The 22,998-nt window shown below is 44.2% G+C and overlaps 2 protein-coding genes across 2 annotated transcripts; one reads left to right on the plus strand and one right to left on the minus strand.

The window, feature by feature from the left end:
- Positions 1 to 1,816: 1,816 nt before the first annotated feature.
- fzr1b (fizzy/cell division cycle 20 related 1b) lies at positions 1,817 to 10,147 on the plus strand. The gene is made up of 13 exons (XM_085439119.1): positions 1,817 to 2,717; positions 2,839 to 2,940; positions 3,025 to 3,088; positions 3,205 to 3,332; positions 3,543 to 3,625; positions 3,727 to 3,910; positions 3,994 to 4,059; positions 4,147 to 4,249; positions 4,434 to 4,615; positions 5,021 to 5,254; positions 6,400 to 6,504; positions 9,210 to 9,302; positions 9,409 to 10,147. The coding sequence occupies exons 1-13, from the start codon at positions 2,640 to 2,642 to the stop codon at positions 9,448 to 9,450; spliced, it is 1,464 nt and encodes a 487-aa protein (XP_085295245.1). The 5' UTR covers positions 1,817 to 2,639; the 3' UTR covers positions 9,451 to 10,147.
- LOC146688135 (importin-13-like) lies at positions 9,838 to 22,972 on the minus strand. The gene is made up of 21 exons (XM_085439110.1): positions 22,539 to 22,972; positions 21,936 to 22,061; positions 21,166 to 21,806; positions 20,944 to 21,084; positions 20,688 to 20,829; positions 20,433 to 20,599; positions 20,186 to 20,306; positions 15,986 to 16,133; positions 15,593 to 15,774; positions 15,486 to 15,512; positions 15,201 to 15,335; positions 13,105 to 13,251; positions 12,873 to 12,953; positions 12,652 to 12,789; positions 12,448 to 12,544; positions 12,324 to 12,376; positions 12,176 to 12,242; positions 12,008 to 12,066; positions 11,824 to 11,913; positions 11,518 to 11,699; positions 9,838 to 10,410 (listed from the first exon to the last, which is right to left on the minus strand). Exons 1-21 carry the CDS (start codon positions 22,605 to 22,607, stop codon positions 10,317 to 10,319), a joined length of 2,907 nt encoding a protein of 968 aa, XP_085295236.1. The 5' UTR covers positions 22,608 to 22,972; the 3' UTR covers positions 9,838 to 10,316.
- Between the last annotated feature and the right edge of the window lie 26 nt (positions 22,973 to 22,998).

The following is a 22,998-nucleotide window of genomic DNA, read 5'->3' on the forward strand; positions in this document are numbered from 1 at the left end:
TTTCCAGGCTGCACAGAGAAGCTTAAAGCTCTTCAGCTTGTAGTCTTCAGCAGGGATGACACACACTCATTATGCATCATCACCGAAGTCCATTGACACAACAGGACTCAGGTTCAGCTCTGCCGGCCTTTCCCCCATCAACACCCTTCCAGGTTTCAGTTATCATTGCCTTCATGAGCAGCTGAGGTGCCCCAGCAGGACAACGAGGTCTCAGATCAAGGATTTTCCAGCACCCTTTTCTGGGACTCTGAGAAGGCCGGGTACTCTGAGCCATTGGCACATAAATGTTAATAACAGTGAGGGCCCGTTCTTGACCCAAGGAGCGAAGCAACCCTCTCACTCACTGGAGAAAAATCCTGTGTAGAGGCACCGACCAGCTCTGGCTCTTTCCTGAAATACTGCAAAGAATGAGTTTAACTACAGTTTTGAAGTTCTTGCACTTTACCTGACTGTCTTGTTTTCAGGTTAGTTTATTGACGTGTTGTAAAGAAATGTTGCATTTTCCAATTCAGACATGCTGACATCCTACTGTGTTACCAAGGTAACAAATCAGTCCACACCGTGATGAGGTTTGGATGTTACTGTGCACCACCTTTGGCTCAAGGTCAACTTTTGCCTCTTCTGTCCACAGGACATTGTCAAATAAGTGTTGTAGATCATAAGGGTAGTTTTTAAGCAAAGCACAAAGACGTAATTTATTACCATCATTCTTACTCTGTGTTTGAGACTGTTACACAGCGTAGAGGTGTGAGATTTGAAACAAAAAGTACAGTGAAAAGGAGACACGAAAGTGACGTTTAAGCCCTTCAGAATTCAGAGAAACACAAAAAGGAACTTAGACACAATCTATAAACAGTGCCTGTGTGGCCCACACCAGATCTGCTGACATGTAAATGAAGACCGAGTGTCTCGAAGTATGTCAGAGAACAGCTTGGCAGACAGCCTACGTGCAGCTCAGGGTGCAACCAAAGATGCCAATGCCTCGACTCCACTCTACCATGTCAGTCACTCTAATTAAAACCCCAACATAATAGTAAGGCTGTTTTCCTTTCTCTGTTTTATCAGTTTGGCTCAGAAATATTATATGAAAGAGGCCAGAGAATAGACCTTTGTCTGCCTTTTTAGTTTGCAAAGTGGCCACCCCCATTGCTTTAAGCCAAGGGATGTAAAAAAAAAGAAAAAGTAAGATTACTTCACTTTGAAGTTTCACAGAGGGGCCCCTAGCCAAGCATATGCTATCAATACTCTGACAGCCTGACCCAAAAACTTTTGATGGCCATGCAGCTGGTGAATATGAGACGTATGCTTTAAAAACGGGTTAAAATTGAGATCTGTAGAATTACTCTCATACATAGCTCTCTGGTGTCTACACACCAGTGTGAGATAAGAATTTGCATTTTCCTTCTTAATATGTGCACGTTTAAGTAAGTGACATTTTAAAACAAATATAAATAGAATAAAGAAAATGTTTTTAAAATTAAATTTAACTGATGCACTTGGTGACGGTGGGAAGAAAAAACAGGAAGAATAGGAAGACTCCTCTGGGATAACCGAGCTCAGGTGAAAGAGGGGGAGACAGATTAACAATGACTAATGATTAAATGTGTAAAACACATAAAATAAAGTTAAAGGTGTTGTTTCTCTTGGAATTAGGTTTTACTCATTTAATCAATATTCTTTTTTTTATGTTTTCCCTACTACTCTCGCTTAAATCTTTCATATAATCTATTTTAAAAAGGAAAAAAACCAAAACAACAACAAACCCCCAAACAATAACAACAACAACAGAACAACAAAGAAATTGGGAATTCAAAGAGTCGGGTAATTTTATTTTACAGTGCAACAGCGACATCTTGTGTCCTTGCGAGGAATCACAGGCTACGCTTCAACGATGCAGTGAACATCTGTCGCCAGCGGGCGTCGCTGTTGAGTCACACTGCGTTGACTGCACAGACAGCAGAAGTCAACCAAAGAATTTCTTCCACAGCTGTCGCCATCTTGCTCCAGAACATAAACAACACCACCGAGTCCCGTTAGCGTTTGGGTGTACCGCTATTTTTCTTTTTCTTTTTTTTTTTTTACTTTTTTGATTTTGGAAGAAAACAACAAGTCTTCCGGCCTCAGCGCCGATCCTTTCAAACAGAGATGATGTTTGATGTGGTCACCTGAGCCGCCGTGTCAGTCGGTATGACAGTCGTCAGCTGATGTGCGTTGCTTGTAAATTGGTTGTTGTGTGCGCGACCATGATACCATGACAACGGTGCGGCTGTCATTAGCACACCCTGAAGCATTTTATTTTAGCTTCATATCTACCCGCTTTAAGCTAGTTTTGAACGCCGTAAGCGGAATTGGCTTTTCAGTCGTGTATGTTTAAACCAGCTGAGCTTAGACGATGACGCCAGGCTAACCAGGCCGTTTGGTTTGTTAGCCGAATAAGCTACTTGTGTGTGTGCGTGTGCGCGCGTGTCTTTGGATAGCGCACATTGTGTTCTGGATGGGTTCTGCTGTGAAATAAGCTGAGCCGTTTCTTACACAGACATGGGGATACACTGCGGATTTCCTTACCGGGAGGGAGCGGAGGTTTAAAGGGGGGCGGGGAGAGCAGCAGAGGGGGCTTGCTGCTCGTCATCCCCGAAGAAATGGACCAAGAGTACGAGAGACGGCTGCTGAGGCAAATCAACCACCAGAACCTGCCCGCAGAGGCCCGCCTGACCAAGGTGAGGAATAGAGAGCGATAGTTAACACGTTTCAGCACGGCTGCAGTCTTCTCGTGTGAGTGTGCTGTTTTTTATTAGCACTGATCTTTAGTGGACTGCTTATCTCTTACGTTCATCCTAGTGTTTGAGTGCTACCTGCAGTCCTGTCAGTGTGAAGTCAGGGGACCGCTTCATCCCTACTCGAGCTGGAAGCAACTGGAGCATCAACTTCCACTATGCCAATGTGAGAGGTGTTCGTTTGGTTAAACTAACAGTGACAGCTCAGTAATCCAGGCCAGTGGTGACATACCTTTCACTTTCTTGACAGGAGAACTGTCGCTCTCCCAGTCAGAACCATAAAGCAAAGGACGCCACTTCAGACTCAAGCAAAGGTCAGAAGTCTTTATTATTATTTGTTATGCAAATGTGTTATAACAATCATTTAAAGTCCAGATCTGCACCTCTAACACGAGCATTTTCATCACCGCTCTCACTGCCGCCCCTCCAGATGCTGTGGCCTATGCTGCCCTGTTGAGGAATGAGTTGCTGGGGGCCGGGATCGAGACGGTGCCAGACCCTCACACGGAAGACCGGCGGCATGCAGTCCTCTCGCAGGACTCTCACAGTCTTTTTAGGGTAAATGACAACGGGGGTGTGGGTGGCCATTAAAGTGAATTTAAAGCGACTCCTCCCGTGGGCTGTCAGTGTGATATTTACATGCGGCTGTCATAAACATTTCACGCATGTATTATGCTGTTATTTTTGACTCAAGTTGGCCATAAGAGACAACGTCCGTACCAAAACCTGGTGGCAGTTTGTAACTGTGGTTCTGTTTCCTCTCTGCAGTACACTGTCCACACTAAGAGAGTGCCTTTTGATAATGACAGTGAAGTCTCACCATACTCTCTTTCTCCACTTAGTAACAAAAGGTATGAAATGTCTCACACACATGCTGCTCACTCATCAGGTGTTTGAGCCGTGCTTTTTTCAGGAGGAGGGGTTTAACGTCTCCATGTTTTGTTTCTTGTAGTCACAAGCTGCTCCGCTCTCCCCGCAAACCAGCCCGAAAGATCTCCAAGATCCCCTTCAAAGTGCTCGATGCTCCGGAGCTGCAGGATGACTTCTACCTCAACCTGGTGGACTGGTCAGCAGGCAACCTGCTGAGTGTTGGTTTGGGAGCCTGCGTCTACCTGTGGAGTGCCTGCACTAGCCAGGTAAGTGGGGGTGTGGGTTAGATTTTAAAGAGGTGCGCTGCAGATAAGGAGTTCTGGAAGTGCTTATTTTTGTGTTTAAACAGGTGACGAGGCTGTGTGACCTTTCAGTGGACGGAGACTCTGTTACGTCAGTGTGCTGGAACGAGAGGGTGAGCAAGCGACTGCTGCTTGTGTGTGGCATGAGAGAGGAGAGTACAGACAGGAGAACAATAATGTTTGGGTTGCTCGTGTTTTAGGGGAGCCTGGTCGCCGTCGGGACGCACAAAGGTTACGTTCAGGTGTGGGATGCAGCAGGAGGGAGGAAGCTGACCAGTTTGGAGGGCCACTCAGCCAGAGTAGGTCAGTCCGAGCAGGAGCGAAGTGAATTCAGTCAAATGTGATTTGTGCATCTCTCGCTGAGAAGCCGTTTATCCTGCTGCTGGTAGTGGTTTCAGGAACTACCGTCGCTCTGAGCCTTTAAGCTCATGCTCAGCTCTCTTTATCTGGGGCATGAGAGTAAGAGAACCTACCCTGTGTGCCCAAGGTGCCCTGGCGTGGAATGGGGAGCAGTTGTCTTCTGGCAGTCGAGACCGAGTGATCCTACAGCGGGACGTCAGAACGCCGCCTTCTGCTGAGAGAAGGCTGCAAGGTCACAGACAGGAAGTGTGCGGTCTCAAATGGTCCCCCGATCACCAGCACCTTGCATCTGGAGGCAACGACAACAAGGTGAGGCGACTAAAACAGCACATACTTAAGGAAAGTTTTAGGTTAGAATCTAGGTAAAGGTTCAAAGTAAGCAAATTCAAGCTGTATTGATATCTATATATTTTAAAACAGCTGTTCGTACCTCTTTAGCCTCTTCTAGGAGTAGCCCTTGAATTTTTGTTCTGAACTGAGTGGTCTCTTTTATATTTCTGCCTCCTTATAAAACAAATTGACTGGGTTTACACTAGAAAATATCGAGGGTGGTCTCTGCCCATGGAGTTACCCATGGAAATGATTCTAATGGCTGTCACAGCATGTTTTTATTGGCATAAACTGAGGTGTCAAAACTTTTCATTAAGGGTCTTTATGGAAGAAAGAGTTAAACTCAAAGCTCTCCTTACTGACCTCTTCCTGCCTTTTGAACAGTTACTGGTGTGGAACAGCTCCAGCCTTCTCCCTGTGCAGCAGTACAGTGACCACCTGGCAGCAGTGAAAGCCATCGCCTGGTCTCCGCACCAACACGGGCTGCTGGCGTCAGGCGGAGGCACGGCCGACCGCTGCCTGCGTTTCTGGAACACGCTGACGGGTCAGGCTCTGCAGAGCACAGACACCGGCTCCCAGGTCTGCAACCTGGCCTGGTCCAAACACGCCAACGAACTGGTGAGGAGACGCAGACACGCACTGCCCAACACTCTTAAGACGTGACGTCAGCACAGCAGCGTCTGGCTATAGATGATTTCATCAAGCTAGTTAGACCCACTTTGTGAAAACAGTAGCTCAAACATTAAATTAGCAAAACAGATCCCGTTTGGACAGCTTAATATAGAGCCAGTTACTAATGCGCACATTGCACCTGTGTTGTGTAATGCAGCGTTCGGTTTAGCTGGAACTCCGACCCCTGATGTGCTGAGTCATGGTCAGTTTTCATACTAGCCGGTGTTGGTTTTGTATTGAATTACATGATACTTGAAAGGCGTTTCTACTGTGCACACATGACAAAACCCTGAATTAAAACAGCTTAGTTACGCTCGACGTCCAGAGATGGTTGCAAATTGAAGTGAGCAGTATGTTGAAGGTGTTTCAAACTAATAAAGACTTCTGCAGTATGTTATTAAATTCCAATATTATCGTCTTACACTGGTGTTTTCTTGGAAAGAGCATAACCATCCAAATGTGGTCTGAAATTTCATTTCACTAGCTGGGCCCACGTCCTCATTTATGTTTGACAGCGTTTTAGCAGGAAAAAGTGAAAGCTTTGACATGAATTGAGCTGCGGTTTGGGGAAGGAATCGAAGGGGACTGGCGATGGCTCCCGGGCCTGGCAGATCCCTATGCACTAAATAGAAGTGAAGAAGTTGAAGAATGGAGAACAAGGAGGGAGGGAGGGTGGGGCACGTAAACGAGAATGATCAGCTTGCAGAACTAGGGGAACCTCGTGTTTGGAGGCGTGGTCCTGCTCCTGAAATTCCGATACATAATCTCCAATAAAAGTGGTGTTTAACTTCCTTTTTTACTTTTGCTGTTCAAAGATCACTATGTCTGCATAAAAAAAAATCAAGAATTCATACACTGCTTATGTTTAAGTACCGTTCCACTCAGGAACATCAGTACCGCATCAGACGCTAAACTGATGACGATCTGTGTTGTTTGCTTATTACTTTTTTTTTTTTTTTTACAAAATCATCAATTTATATATTTATTATACAATAAATCAGGATGGGACATGGTTGGAAGCTCCCCCTTGAGTGCTTGGCAGAAGCATCCAACTGCAAAGTGGTAACTGCAATGCTGCTCTTTGTTTGCAGGTGAGCACACACGGCTACTCTCAGAACCAGATTCTGGTGTGGAAGTATCCATCGCTGACACAGGTGGCCAAGTTGACGGGACACTCCTACAGAGTCCTGTATCTGGTATGATTACACGTTCTAAATGAATCACTGTGCATGTTCAGCACTGATGTAACTAGATAGTTGCACTTTGATAACTTACACACTTCTAGCGTTGGAATACATTTTAATTCAGTGTGTAGCAACTAGGGATGGGTACCGGTGTCCTGTGCCATGATGGCACCGGTTCTGACATAAACGGTAGTAACCAGACCGAAAAGCAGCGCACATTTCGGTGCTTTATTTCGGTGCTTTTTTTCCTGAGCTGTGATACACTTTAGATTCTAGCCAATCATTTTACGTTTCCGAGGATAGTAGGCGGGCCCAGGTACGTACGTTCTGTTAGAACAGAGCTACAGATTAAAAATGCCCAAGGCAAAGCGGTCAAAGTCTGGCTGTACTTCACAGCAAAAGATGCAAACTCAACAGCCTGCAACAAGTGCTTTAAGCTGATACTGTGATACTGTCAAAGGAGGTAACACCCCGAATCTGATGAAACACCTGGCGACGCATAGCGTTGTTTTTAAAAGCCGAGAAATGCGCCATATTTGATAGCTTGCTGCGAGACCTCACACCGTGCACATCTACTGCGGGTGGGTTGCCTGTTATCGGACCCGGAGCAACATCCCCCAAAAACCCGAAGAATAGAGTCCTGGCCCCTTGCCCTCCCAGTGTAGCAGAAATGATGAGGATGATGATGGTAGCAGCCGTTCTTCTCTGCTTGAGTAACTTCATGTTGTTCGAGTGTAATTTACGTTGAGTAGGCTAACCACGTTATTACATTAATGCATGTAATGCATGTAATGCATACAGCTCCAACCTCTTCATCAAATTTGCGGACGACACAACGGTGGTGGGTCTCATTAGCAACAGGGATGAAACCGACTACAGAAGTGAGGTGAGACGCCTGGCCACGTGGTGTGCTGACAACAATCTCTCTCTGAATGTGGAGAAGACGAAGGAGATTGTTGTGGACTTCAGGAGAATGCACACCCAACATGCTCCTCTGACCATTGACGGAGCGTCTGTGGAGAGAGTGAGCAGCACCAAGTTCTTGGGTGTGCACATCACAGAGGATCTCTCCTGGACGTACAACACCACAGCACTGGCCAAGAAATCACAGCAGCGTCTCTTCTTTCTCCGCAAACTGAGAAGAGCAGGAGCACCAGCCCCCATCATGCACACTTTCTACAGAGGCACCATCGAGAGCATCCTGTCGAGCTGCATCACTGTGTGGTTTGGAGCCTGCAATGCGTCCTGTCATAGAACCCTCCAACGCATAGTGAGAGCTGCAGAGAGGATCATTGGTGTCTCTCTCCCCTCCCTCCAGGACATTTACAGCACCCGTCTCACTAAAAAATCCCTTTGCATAGCGGCTGATCCCACGCACCCAATGCAAAGCTTCTTCAAGCTGCTGCCGTCGGGGAGGAGACTGCGGAGTCTCCAGGCCAGGACCAGCAGACTGAAGGACAGCTTCATCCATCAGGCTGTCAGGAAGCTAAACTCCCTCCCGATTCTGCCCCCTCTCCCCTCTTCTCCACCACGGTCTCACTGAACTCTGTCACACACACACAAACACACACACTCTCTGACTCACTCACTGGCCTGCACCAGTTACCAGTCACTTTGTGGAGCATTGGACTGCCATTACCTCATAAGACTTTGTTGTTACACTTTCTCTTACCGTACACTACTAAATCTCCATTTGCACTATTTGCACTACTCTGCCTGGTTTACACTCAATGTCACTTACCCATTATATTGTATATTGTATAGCTTTCTTGTTATATGTAAAATTGTATTTATTTAAATTTTTACTTTTTAATTATTTTACTTGCATTTTTAATCACTTTTATATTTAAATATATTTAAATGTTCATTTGCTATTTTATCTAGGGATTGAGAGTAACGCAATTTCTATTCTCTGTATGTCCTGTACATGTGGCAGAATCGACAAATAAAGTTGACTTTGACTTTTTGACTTTGACTTTGATGTAAGGTGAACTAGCAAACACCGTCGTAGTTACATGCGGCTGTCTTCTTGTTTGATGGCAGATACTCCCTTCACCCTGGCCAAAAAGGCTAAAATGACCAAAGAAAAAGTGGAAAACAGTTAAACATGAGAGGTTTTTGGACAAAGTTTGTTTTTTCCATTGTTTAAGCATTGCTTCCAGCCAAGAGTGATACCATATATGCCCCATAGCTGCAGAAAAGGCTAACATTGTTATCTTTTTACAAAAAACAGCTGAACATGAGAGGTTTTTGGACAAAGTTTGTGTTCTCCATTCATTAAGCACCGGTTTGAGCACCGGCACCGTTTCAAAAGTACCAGTTTGGCACCGGTATCGGATAAAACCTAAACGATACCCATCCCTAGTAGCAACATGCCGAAGTAAAACTGTGCAAGAATCACTCTGTGTTACATTTAATGGACATTAAACTAGGGATGCACTTAAATCCTGCGGTCTGCTTCCATTAGTGAATTCCACACTTCACTGTTGCATTATTTTTCACAGTAATAAAGAGGTAATTTGTGGTATTATATAAGTAAAGAAGCTGATTTTATAGTATGTCTTCGCACCAGTTAAAGCTCATGCCTGTGCTGTTGTTCTTACTGCATTCAGTGCATGTAAATCAAAAACATTTTGAGAATATTAAAGGATCTCAAAACTGTCTTTGTAACTGTCCTGTTAAATCTCTCACATGCCACATTTTTTCTGCGCTCTCAGGCTGTGTCACCAGACGGGGAGGCCATCGTTACAGGAGCGGGAGACGAGACACTACGATTCTGGAACGTCTTCAGTAAGACGCGCTGTACCAAGGTAGAGTAAATTATCCGAGAACTTTATATTCTTAATTTCTGAAAATGAGTAAAACTTGATGCATTTCAATGTGCTTCACACTGTTTTGATGCATTTCTCTTCCCAGGAATCAAAGTCAGTACTTAACCTCTTCACGAGAATACGATAGTAAACGGCCCGGGGGTCGGGACGGTCCTCTGGAGGAGCCTGCCGGGGTGTGGCTGTAATACACAGAGTCAAACAACGACACTCAGACTAGCCTCGCCGCACAAACTCTCATCCTTTTCTACAAAAGGATGGAGGCAAAACTTCGACGGACAACTGCCATCCCTCACAGTGATGTCACCGATTCCAGAAAAAAATAACACACACACAGAAACAGCAGTCTTTTGTCACAATTTGTTGTCTGCTTATCAAGTTGATCTCATTCTTTTTTTGTTGTTGTTTTTTCCCGTTGTGAAAAGTGATCAAGTCGTTTTCTTATCTATCAGCAGAAGTACACCTGTGCAAGAGTTCTAAGCTAAATAATGTAATGTAAGATGTTTTTAAGAGGCGCTCCTTTGTAACAGAGAGAAGATAAAGCCTGACCTGGGTGGTTTTCTTTCATTAGATAATGTGTGAATATGATCTACAGCAGTATGCAACAGAAGAGGGAACCACAAATAAGTGAACAAACACGACCGGTTGCTCAGGTGGCTGCAGCAGAGTTTCATGTGTTTATTGTTGTTTTGTCAGTGTTCATAGACACGAAGCACAGGTTTGGAACCTTGCGCATTCCTGCCTATAGATACGAAAATGCCACCCTGACTCTTATCTCATTTTATCCTGCTTTGGATATTTTATTAAAAAATATGTCGCACAGAGAATCGATTATCTTATAAGTGTCCACTCAGTGTGTCTGTGGGAGCGTCTTGTTTTCCAGTCGTGCTTTCTTAAGTCTCATTTAGAACCAAAGCGTTTCTGAAAACGAGGATGAGCCGTGGGCCTTTCTCAAAGACCCGGTGAGGAAGTCGGATGCAACGCTGGCAGCTCCGACTAGTAATCTGAGTATCCAGAGCCCTGCGGACCTCGGCAGAGCAAAGCGAACTCCTTCACAATCTCCTTAACGCGACGCTTGTTGGTTTGTTCCCTTAGAGAGGGAAAAAAAAGAGAACAGATTTTGCTGTTGGACAGATTTGTATTTGAAATCATCTCCAAAGCTCATTGGTCATAAAATGTCATTTTATAAATGGGCCAAATATCATAAAGTCATGTCTCACATCCTAATTTGGCATCAGTAATGTTTCGAATGCGTTCACATTACATGCCGATACTTTTGTGTCTTTATCGTGGAATGAAACAAGTTTGTAACACAGCAAAACTACAGACAACACATTTAAAAAGTTTTTGTTATTAACAATTATTTTTAATGTATACAAACACCAAGTCTGTTTTGTTCCATTTTGCCATCGATGAACATTACACTTAGGTCCATGATCTCTTGGACGATACAGCTTTTGCAGTTTTGCCTCTGAATGCCAGCACAGTGGATTTTAAATGTGATTAAAAGGCAGACTTTCAGCTTTAATTCGAGGGGTCTTATAAACGTTTTGCATTCACTCTTTATTAATTACAGCCATTTTTAGAGGCTCAAAGAGAGATTGGAAACTGACTGACAGCAGTATCCTGGTCAGGTGAGGCTTGTTTCATTGTTATTTCATGACAAGTGAAGCAGACAGATTATCTGAAGTTGACTTTGTATTTTATATCTTTTGACTGTAATTTTAAATATGAAGCACAAGAAGTCTGTGCAAGTTGGTGAGGACACCATTAGGCTGAAAAACTTAAATAAACCTATCAGAGAGAGAACAACTTTGAGAGGTGTAAAATCTACTGTATGGTTTATTTTTAAAAAGCAGAGGAATGCACTGGACAGCTAACCGACACCAGAAGACCACATGATGACTAAATACTTTCATGGTCAGGAAAAACGACTCGACAGCATTCTCAATGTCTACAATCAAGACACACTTTCATGAGTGGAAATGCAGAGGATTTACAACAAGGCGCAAACCACTGGTTACATTCAAAATGTGTTAAACCCTCGAATTAAAGCTGAACCTCTGCTCTTAAGTCATATCTTGACTGATTTAGAAACCACGGTGGTGGAGAACAGAGGAAAAACTACAAAACAATAAACAACTTGTCCATTAATCGAATAGGTAATACTTCTCTACCACTTGGTGCTGTACTTTACCTTAGAAGCTGCTGACTGAAGGTGTGTTTCTGCTCTGCAGTGAGCTGGGCACAGGGGAACCCTGGGGTCTGCAGTGTTTCTTTGAGCCACTGAGACAGCAGGGCCGGGCAGTGCCTGCTTAGATTGAGCAGCACCTCAGAGAAGTGCTCCGTCAGACTGCTGGGAGACTCACCTCCAACCGCCTGAGAGAGGAGGAAAAATGTACAATATGTTAGCATTAAAAGACAAATTCAGTGCCAGAATGAAAAAAGAAACCCATGGGTTTAACGAATTGAGGTGGACTTGAGGATACTGTCACTAGTTTACCTGCAGAACGGTCTCTGTCAGGAGCTTTCCATCCCTCTGCAGCACATCACCAAATGAGGGCATGTCTTTACAGCGACTCAGGAACTCTGTCTGCCAGGAATAGGGTAGAAAAGGTGAGAAATTCAGTTCTGACAAGAAACATGATGTTATATGAAAGTCTGCACATTTTTTTGCCTCAGCTTACAAAGAACTGGCTGGCAGCTTTTACTGTGGGTGTCTCTGGAAACTTGAGTGACAGAATCCCTGCAGACAAACATGACTGATTCAGCGAGTGACTCACACAAAGGCACTTTTGCAGGAACTGTAAAAACAATGTAAAATTTTCTTTTCATGAGCATGCGGTGATACTCACCACAGTAAAACAGTGCTTTCACATCGAACTGCTCAGACAGATACAAATCAGGCTTCCTTTTAAGAATCTAACAGACGAGAAGACATGGGTGTTGTAGTCAAACAATGAATTTCTTAGACGCTCCTAAACTCGCACGGCTTCCACCAACCTGGGCGTGAAGGTCCATAAACGATTCAGCAATGTCAGGATGATCTCTCGGACCTGCCGAGCAAGCACACGGTAAGAAAAGCCCTGATTCAAAACAGGTGCATTTCCACGCAGCCTCTTTTTACCTTGCTGAAATATAGTGAGCGTGGTGGATGTTAACACTTCAGTGAGGCTTCTGATGTGAGGGATGTGATGCTCCTCTCCAGCAAATATGTGAACCATCTTTAAAACATACAGAAACAAAGAGACTGACATCTGAGCCTGCGAGAGTCTGTGTCAGAGTCAGAGGAGTAATACTTTAACTCTGGCCTGTGTATGCGGAGGTGTACCTGCCGAGCCAGGTCCAAAGCCGAGGCTTGTGGGAAGGCGCTATAGATCTCCCCCAGCATCTCTCCCAGCTGAGGAACCATGGGTCCAAAATCATGTAGGAGGGTTCGAACTGATTTATCAAAAACCCCACACACTGCCTGGTAGAGGGGGGCGCAGTGGGCATGTGTGAGTCATGAAACACACATACACACGTTTATGCAAGAGGTGAAAACCCTCCTACCTCTACCACCTCCGAGTCATGGAGCCATTTGCTGAGGATGGTCTGGATCAAAGTGAAGACTTGTTGTAGCACAACGACCACCTAAATTTACGAAAAAAAGAATAGTTTTTAATTAAAAAATATTAGCATAAGAAGTTCTATATATGAACTTTAACACTTTGTACCCACAGGCATAGTGGGGTTTTCTAACTGTTCTCTGCTAATCAAGCTGTTGTTTTTCCTCTGAACTTACTGGGTTTTGCGTGCTCTGGGGGACTGGGAGTCTGGAGCTGGCTGCTCCCTCTAAGCAGTCTGCCTGCCGATTGATGTCCAGAGTGGTAAAGAGACTGGCCAGCATCCCCACAATGTGGATGATGCTCTGTTTATTAGTGGGATTCAGCTGTGGGGAGAGAGAAGGTACATGGGTCTGATATGTACAGCACAAAGCTTGAAAAGCTTAAAAAATAAAGGACAAGTAACTGTCAAGTGTCAGAGTGAAGCCGCTGCTGTTACTGTAAAAGCTGTGTTAAGAATCTGAGTGTGAAAAGATGTTTTTAACATCTTAACTGACAAACTGCGCATCGAAATGCATTTTATCTGTACTCTAACAACTCTGGATTACATGCTGTGCTCTATTTGCAAAGGAAGCATTGTTACTCTTTCTAAATGTGGATATGTTATATAACAAATGACTGTTTGTGCACTTTCATCGCTGTTTTCACTTGTTTGTCAGTGCTTTAAACTGGAGGGAGGACGTGAGTGGAAAAACGCTGATGTCACATTCACGCAGGATTGTGCAACAGTGCAATCAAAATGTGATGACAGCTGTGGGGTTGCCCCCATCAGTTTGAATTTAAAAAAACACTCAGACGCAGAGCTGCTTCAGAAAAACAGAAAGTTCTTCTTTTTTCTCTCATGAAGTAAATGATGAACTAATCAAACTAATCACACTAATATCTCTTTTACTTCAGACCAAATTGTCACCAGCATTAAAAAAACAGCAAGGTCACCCAAACAATTCGTAGGCACCAGCACCTCTTCTGTAATTGTTGATTCAGTATCACATTTGTATCAGTTACAATGTAAGAATTTTCACTGTTAAAATAAAGGACGAGACTTGCCAAAAAAATACAGTACTATGCTTTATATAATAGAAGCTTACCAGTATAATTATCAGTACAACTGTATGTATCTGTATCTATCGTGCAATGCAGAGATAAGGAAAGAATCAAGGTGCTTCAGTGTCCACAGACACTGAAGCACCTTGATTCTTTCCTTTTGCAGTTAATCTGTTTTAGATTTGCTGCTGTGTTTGGGATCATTGTCCTGTTGCATGACACAGGTTGGGCCAAGCTTTAGCTGTCAGGCAGATGGCCTCACATTTGTCTCTGGAATACTTTGGTATGCCTACGAGTTCATGGTCGACTCATTGACTTCTGCATGGTCCTGTAGGTGTGAAACATGCCTAAATCATCACTCCATCACCGTGCTTTAGCGCTGGTATGAGGTATTTGTGCTGATATACTGTGTTTGTTTTTTGACAAACATGATGATGTGCTCTATGGCCAAACATTGTTTGTTTGAATTAGGACATTGTTCTAGAATTTCATTGGTTTGTTAAATTCAATTTTTTCAGATTGTGAATAATCGTTCTCACTGTTTAATGACGGACGTCAGATTGTTTGGAAATAGTCTTGATGGGCAGCTATAATTGCTTCTCTAAGATTATTGCTGGCTGCTTTCGTGTTTGCCGTTGTGTTAGCACACACCTGAATGTTTCAGAGCAGCAAACTGCCAAACCTGCTGCTTTTATAGAGGTGCTCACACTTGCTGATGATCAGCTAATCACACGATGATGTGATTAGCAGCACTTAGCAGTACCTGTCACTTTAATTCCTGTGGTTGTATTAAGGATGGACTTAGTTTTTCACATGACTGCATATCGATATGGTTTCACTCAAATTGCACTGATGACGGTTTGTAGCTGAAACGTGGATTGAACATTGAGAATTTATACTAATAGGTAAGTGATGGTGTTTTGTCTGCTATGTGTTATTAAGACTGGTCACCCTATACAGAAAACACTGGAATAAACCATTACAGACTATTACAATACTACCCCACCCCCACCCGCCCACATTTACACATATACAAACACACTCAAAATAAACCAGACACTAATATTCTGTAGAAAATATACAAATACTGCTGCTCTTACTTTTTCTCAAAGGCTTCAGGATGTTCTATATTCAACTGGATTTACAAAGAATTGTAAACTATAGCATTTCCTGTATTTTTTTTAAACATCAATTTACTAAAGCATATAATTATTATTATTTTTACATTTACCTCCTGCTGGGCCAGTGTATCCAGCTGCTGGATGTGAGGCGTGATGAGTGAGTGCAGTCTCCCTAAAATCTCCTCTGATGGCAGGGCAGACAGCAGGAAACCCAAACCCTGCATCAGCCACATGCACTGGCTGCTCTGCACACACACACACACACACACACACACACACACACACACACACACACACACACACACACACACACATAATAAATTCCACCCTCAGACAGGGAGGTGATATGGTCTGTGTTTCAAAGTAACTGTGACTGTTTAAGGTTAAGAACTCACCTTGTGGACTTCTTTAACCAGTACATCCTACAAAAACACAGTAAACAAATCACCACATGGTTTAAAAACCCTGATTACGTGTTGCTGTGTATTTCTCTGTGTCTGACCTGTGACACCGTCAGGATGTCCTGAGCGTAGGGGCTGAGGTCATACCGGCACTCCCTGCAGATCCTCTTCAGTGTAGATACACTAGACACAGACAGCTCTGGCTTTGCAAGGCCCTGAAGCACCATAGGCAATATGCCACCCAGCATCACCGGGTGGTCAGCCAGCCACTCAGCAAGTGAGCCTGTTCGACGAGGGATGTTAAATTTCCATTTGAGCATAAACACAAATCACAATCACAAATCTACGATCGTAAAAGAGAGCCGAGCAACCAAAGATCTGTTACCACAGACTAAGCAAGAAAAAGAGAAAATAAGAATTTTCTTTTAAAATAGGCATAACTTCTTACTATGAACAAGGACAATATCATGCAGGTGTCTGAACATACACTGTACCTATTGTGTACATCACAGTGTCGGCTAGCAAAATGTTGCTGATGTTGATTCTGGGGATCAGACCAATCAGACCGGGAATAACATCAGAGTAGTTCACGTCTATGGTCTCAGCTATGGACTGGAAGCCAAACAACAGCGCCTCAGTGTCCTGGAGATGGAAATAAACAAAGTCTGGTGTTAGAGACGACATGAAGCATTCCAAATTGAATATATATAGAACTAGCTTAGCAGCTCAGATTCTTTTATTTTATTTGTATAATTAAACTTTCTTGCTGTTTTTATAATTGTTTTTTTAATGATAATTTATTGTATTCATTTATTTTATATGTGGATTTTTCTGTTTGGCATCTGTTGTGGACAGTAAAGGATGTCTCTTTACTGTGCATATCACAATAAAACTTGTAATTTGAAAAAAAAAAGACACACAGCAATCAAAATAAAAAAAGAATGAAAATAAAGTAAGAATTTACTTCAACAACTGGTAAAACACGATGTTTGTAAAAGCTCTTAAACACAACTAAGCTGAGATGATAGAAACAAACAGTCTGTTACACACACAGTCAGATAACAAGCCACACATTCAGGAGCTGTAATATGTTTAATAGATCTGTTAAAACAAGTTATGTAAAAGCAACTATTGACTATAAGGCTCAAAAGATGAGATTATTTTGAATGGTCTGACTCACAGCAGTTGTAAAGGTGCAGACTTATTCCTCTAAATCATAAGTACAACTGAATAATTAAAACAATAACAATATCCCTAATACTCAGTGAAACATGCTATTTACTTCAGTTCTCTATTCCTAATGCTTAATGAAGTAGGAGTGAATCATGGTGAATTGTGCTATAGTTAGCTCTGAATACTGCTTTGAAGTGCTTGAACACTCAAGATAACAAGTGTGGGCTCTAGGAGAGAGCAAGGAGGCTGTCCTTTCTTCTGCAACATTAACAATGCTACCTTTCAGTGTCAGTCACTTTCTCTATAGGTGGCTCAGCTGAGCACAAATCTTTTGTTCAGTCAAAGAAAGACTAATATCGGCCCCTGATGGACACCTGGAAGATCTTATTTTTTGTTCTAAGAAGCAAGCACCAAGAATGGGTCACTAAAGCGGCCGGCACCATGTCATCACAGTTTTATAGAAGGACAGACTGAAACAACCAAATCTATTTGTGAACTAATTTACAATTTAGTTAACACACATATGCAATAACTGCAGGTTCATTACTACAGGTGAAACAACTTTTACAGTCTTATCAGTCATCAAAGATTAATTTGCAGTTTTAGCTTAGTTCATAGATAATCCTAATATATATGTGTGTATATATATATATATATATATATATGTATTGCCTGGAATGATTACAAGAAGGGCCTGTCCCTGTGTGTTAGCCCTGCAACAGACTGGCGACCTGTCCAGGGTGTACCCCGCCTCTCGCCCTATGACAGCTGGGATAGGCTCCAGCACCCCCCGCAACCCTGAAAAGGATAAGCGGAAGTGAATGAATGGATGGATGGATTACAAGAAGGCCTATGACTCAATGCCCCACACATGGATCCTGGAATGCCTAGAACTATAGAAGATCAACAGGACCCTAAGAGCCTTCATCAGGAACTCAATGGGGATGTGGCGTACAACACTAGAGGCCAACTCCAAGCCCATAGCACAAGTCACCATCAAGTGCGGGATCTACCAAGGAGATGCTCTGTCCCCACTGCTGTTCTGCATAGGCCTGAACCCCCTCAGTGAGATCATTGACAAGACTGGCTAAAGATACCGACAACAGAATGGAGCAGTTGTCAGCCACCTCCTGTACATGGATGACATCAAGCTGTATGCCAAGAGTGAACGAGACATCGATTCACTGATCCACACTACCAGGCTATACAGCAATGACAGCGGGATGTCATTGGGACTGGAGAAGTGTAGTCGGATGGTAACAAAGAGAGGGAAGGTAGTCAGAACGGAGGGGATCAAACTACCAGAAGGCAACATTGCAGACATAGAGGACAGTTACAAGTACCTGGGGATCCCGCAGGCGAATGGGAACCATGAAGAGGCCGCTAGAAAAGCTGCAACCACCAAGTACCTGCAGAGGGTCAGGCAAGTCCTGAGGAGTCAGCTGAACGGTAAGAACAAGATCCGGGCTATCAACACCTACGCCCTGCCCGTGATCAGGTACCCTGCTGGGGTAATAGGCTGGCCAAAGGAGGAGATAGAAGCCACTGACATAAAGACAAGAAAACTCCTTACCATGCATGGAGGGTTTCACCCCAAGTCCAGCACCCTGAAGCTGTTTACTAAGCGGAAGCAAGGAGGCCGGGGACTGGTGAGTGTCAGCACCACAGTCCAGGATGAGACAACGAACATCCACGAATACATCACAAAGATGGCCCCAACTGACCGCGTGCTCAGTGAATACCTCAGGCAGCAGAAACCCAAGAATGAGGAGGAAGAGGAGGCACTATCATGGAAGGACAGGCCCCTGCACGGTATGTACCACCAACAGATATGGGAGGTGTCTGATATCCAGAAATCCTACCAGTGTCTGGACAAAGCTGGACTGAAAGACAGCACAGAGGCACTAATCATGGCAGCACAAGAACAAGCTCTGAGCACAAGATCCATAGAGGCTGGGGTCTATCACACCAGGCAAGACCCCAGGTGCAGGCTGTGTAAAGATGCCCCAGAGACAATCCAGCACATAACAGCAGGGTGCAAGATGCTAGCAGGCAAGGCATACATGGAACGCCATAACCAAGTGGCCGGCATAGTGTACAGGAACATCTGTGCCGAGTATAACCTGGAAGTCCCGAGGTCAAAATGGGAGATGCCCCCAAGGGTGGTGGAGAATGACCGAGCTAAGATCCTGTGGGACTTCCAGATACAGACGGACAAAATGGTGGTGGCTAACCAACCGGACATAGTGGTGGTAGACAAACAGAAGAAGACGGCCGTAGTGATCGATGTAGCGGTTCCCAATGACAGCAACATCAGGAAGAAGGAACAGAAATACCAAGGGCTCAGAGAAGCGCTCGAGAAAATGTGGAGGGTGAAGGTAACGGTGGTCCCCGTGGTAATCGGAGCACTAGGTGCGGTGACTCCCAAACTAGGCGAGTGGCTCCAGCAGATCCCAGGAAAAACATCGGAGATCTCTGTCCAGAAGAGCGCAGTCCTGGGAACGGCTAAGATGCTGCGCCGGACCCTCAAGCTCCCAGGCCTCTGGTAGAGGACCCGAGCTTGAAGGATAGACCGCCTGCAGGGGCAAGCGAGGAATTTATATATATATATAATATATAAAATCTCATGAGTAGGGTGAGAAGCTGGAAAAACAGAAGCAGCTGTTTAGCTGAGCTGATTTGATCAGTTCTCCTGCACAGCTCTGGGACAAGCTGGTTTATTACTGCTCTGTAAATTCCAGTAGCTTTCCTGACTTACACAAATGAGTAACTCATTTATGTAATTAAAGAATTTATGCTTTTATTATTTATGCGTTTTTTTTATTAAGTAGATGTTCATTGCACTGTGAAAATAATAGTTTACTCTTTTTATGAGTGACTTCAATTACTTTGCCTCTTGTTTGGGTGGTTAATGTCTTACACCTGGACTACTTTAAAGCCATGACAAAGTCATTCATCTTTCAAAGACCGATGGGTTGCATGCAACAGGAAAAAGACCCTCCCAAAAAATCTGCAAACTTTCAGAATAAGAAGCCTTTAGATTTTAAATGTAACTAAACAAGTGTCTGCACACATGGTTTTATATAATCACAAGTGGAACTAAGCGATGCTTTGTGACCTGTTTTCTGCCCCTCGGTCCTTGTATACAAGATAGATCACAATCTAGGGAAAAATACAAAAAGCTCAAACTGCTGCCTCCACTTGTGTAAATTAACTTTTCAGATGAGCAGTCTCAGCTGCTTTAGAAGGAGAAAAATAAAGTACGAATATCTGAACTGTATTTTTGCCTTTATTTATTATACGCATGTATTATATGTATGTATGTGATGTTTTTAGAGGAATGCAACCTCTTTGCCATTTATCTCAATGGCTTTCTGAAGCACCTGAATCACTTGAGTAATGCTTACTTACTTTTTTAAGGTTGTGTGGTTTTTACAAGTAAATCAAAAGCTCATTGTATGAAAATTCAGTTAATACAATTTAATTTTAAGCGGCTGAATAGGAGTTATTCAGGGCATTACCTGCCATACTGCTGACTGCTGGGGGTCCATCAGTAGTCTGCCAAGCCTCTCATAGAGGTTACTGAGCAGCTCTGCCCCCAACATTTCATACACGTACATCAAAGTGTCCGAGATGTCGACCCTACAAAGTCAGGAAAACATATTTGTAAAGTTGGTCTTGGGCGTTGAAGAAAGATTATCAGTGTAGATTATTAAAGTCAGCCTCCAAATTTCAATCAAACAGAAAAAATATTAACACCAGACCCACCTGTAAATACGAAACTGCTCTTTGTCATCAGAGGACCAGGAGGCGTACTCTTCCTGGGAGGGATAGTGGGATTTATGAAGCAGCACGTCCACCAGTTGGAAGTAAACTGGCCTGTAAACCTGCAGGTAAACAGACTGCTTCTCCTCCTCAAATGACAAAATGTCATCCTAAAAATGATAACAAGCTGATTTTGTAAAAAGGAAGTATAAATCTTTTGTCCTAATGGACAACACGTTAATACTTCACTCTCCATACCTGCAGAGTGTACCAGAAGGTGAGAGTAAGAGAACTTGTGGTCTCATTAACTGGGTAGTGTCCAGGGATGCCGGTGCAGAAGAGAATCATGTTAACCAGAGCTAGGTATTCTTGCCAGTGGTCCACCTGTTCCAACAGAACTCTGTCACAGGGAAAGAAATGTAAGAAATAAAAGAACATTTCAGACATAAAAGACAAATGGTGGAGCCCAGGTACAGGGTAGAGTGTGTGTGTAGGTGTGTGCTACTCTGTGTACCTGGAGTGTGTTTCCCCTAAAGCAACTGCAATTCGACAGATACCATGTGAGGTTTCCATGTCCCCATCCTGAGCTGCTGTCTTCAGTTGGTCATAGAGGCCCAGCACCAGAGGCATCAGGCTCAGTAGAGCATTAATGTACCTGCACACAAATGTTTGGAGTCATCCACCCATATGCTGCATGTCACTCATCATCACCTAATCATCCAGCTGTGCTTCTCACCTTTGGCAGTCGGGCTGTGAGATGGCGTTAACTACCGTCTCCACAGCTGCGTCAAACAGCTCTGGGTCGGACAACGCGGTGAAGCAGTCATGGAGCAGTTCCTGGATTTCCCCCAAAGGCACATCTAGCGCCACCCAGCTAGACAAGCATTTGAGCACCTTCTCTTTCACCTGACTCGATGAGTCCTGGCTCTGCATGAGCTGTCGCAGCAGAGGACACACCACTGCCCACTCTCCGGCAAGAGCCTCCCTCAGCTGGCCTCGCCGAGCTTGAGCCAAGCGGCTGCTCTGGAACTCCTCTGGAAGCACGGTGAGAAGCTCTAGCAGAGTGAGACAATGTGTGTGGGGGTCCTGAGAGGCCTTTGCTCCAGAGCCATCTTCAGGATCAGGTTTGTGCGGTTGGAAAGCCCTCACCATGTCCGCCACCGGCTGAGACCAGGCCTGGGGAATTACGTTAAGAGCCAAAGAGGCCAGTGCTACACACAAACGAGTCAGCACCATTTTAGGCCCAGAAGAGAACTGCAAGATATGGCTGAGCAGTTGCGTCCTCAGGCTCTCGTGCTGGTCTGCAGCGAGGTCACTCCAGTGACGGGAGATCTTGGTGTGCAGGGTGCTGGCACCGAAGAACTGAACCTCTGGGATCTGCAAAGCGACACATTCACACACGGCTGCTCTTAGTTTCACATTCAACCAGGCTGTATTAAGTTATGGTGCCTAATGTTTGTTACAGAAAAGTGAAGCGTGGGGGTAAAGAGGGGAAAAACTACAGACCTTGTCAGGGCTGAGCAGGGCCCAGCAGAAGTGCCAAGCCTGTGCAGAGGCCTGGGCCTGGGTCAGCCACTTCTGGGCTACATTCTTATGCTCCATGTCTGGATCAAAGTACAGCTGGTAGAGAGCCTGGATGGAGAAACACATACCAGTGCAGAGAACAAAGTAAGCGATGTAAGAAGTCAAAGGGATATGCCGAGAATATTTTAGCACATAAAACTGGCTTTAAATTTGCAGGGCAACATGTACAACAACCACTAATAATCATTAATAATGCTGGATGGCCAAATGTTTGAATTTACTGAAAAATGTGTTGTCACAGCAACTAATCCAAAGCACATGTGTTAGTTATTATTAGTACAGCAGGTGCTTCTAACTGGCATCATATTACAAATGCTACACTTTGCCCAGTCTCTCTATGATGAGCAAACTACAGTTATTTACATGATAAAAAAAATCGTTTCACTAATTTGGTATGAAATCATATTTATATCAGCAGAATGTGCTGCAGTTCTTTTTCTTCCTGGGAAAACATGCTGCTGTTTCCATTCCATAACTCAAACTTCCCAGTTAAATGCACGAGTTTTGACTAATATCCTAACTTACCGACTCCACATTCTCCAGCGTTAACTCCAGCTCCACCGGGGTGCCTCCCGGGTTGCCTGGAGGCTCCATCTGGGACAGGGTGAAGGTTTCTTTTACTGTTGCGTCTGGATATCCTTTACAGCTCAAAGCCTGATTTTTTAAGGAAAAAAATTAAAGGAAAATTCGGCGTCTTCTAAAGTGTGTCAAGACAACGCCGAGAGAGGACGCAGCGGGTCATTCAGCTGTCCGTGCGGCACACAGGTGGGCAGTGCGCTCAGCCGTGACGACACGCTGACCTCAGTGGGAACTGAGAGGTGGCTGAGCCAACCACCTTGCTGTGAGCCACAGCAAGACACTGACACACATTCAGCTGTTTGATACTGCAGACTAGTTTTCACAGTGATAAACAGCGCAGTAAAACTTGTCAAAGAGCGCGTTCACTTCAGTGTCACGGCGCTTCGAACGGGCGCTCCTGACGCAC

The sequence above is a fragment of the Copadichromis virginalis genome, linkage group LG18 (genome assembly GCF_057382275.1).
Source record: "Copadichromis virginalis isolate Kocher_CV1m ecotype Utaka linkage group LG18, C_Virginalis_male_GT1.1, whole genome shotgun sequence".
NCBI classification, from domain to species: domain Eukaryota; kingdom Metazoa; phylum Chordata; class Actinopteri; order Cichliformes; family Cichlidae; genus Copadichromis; species Copadichromis virginalis.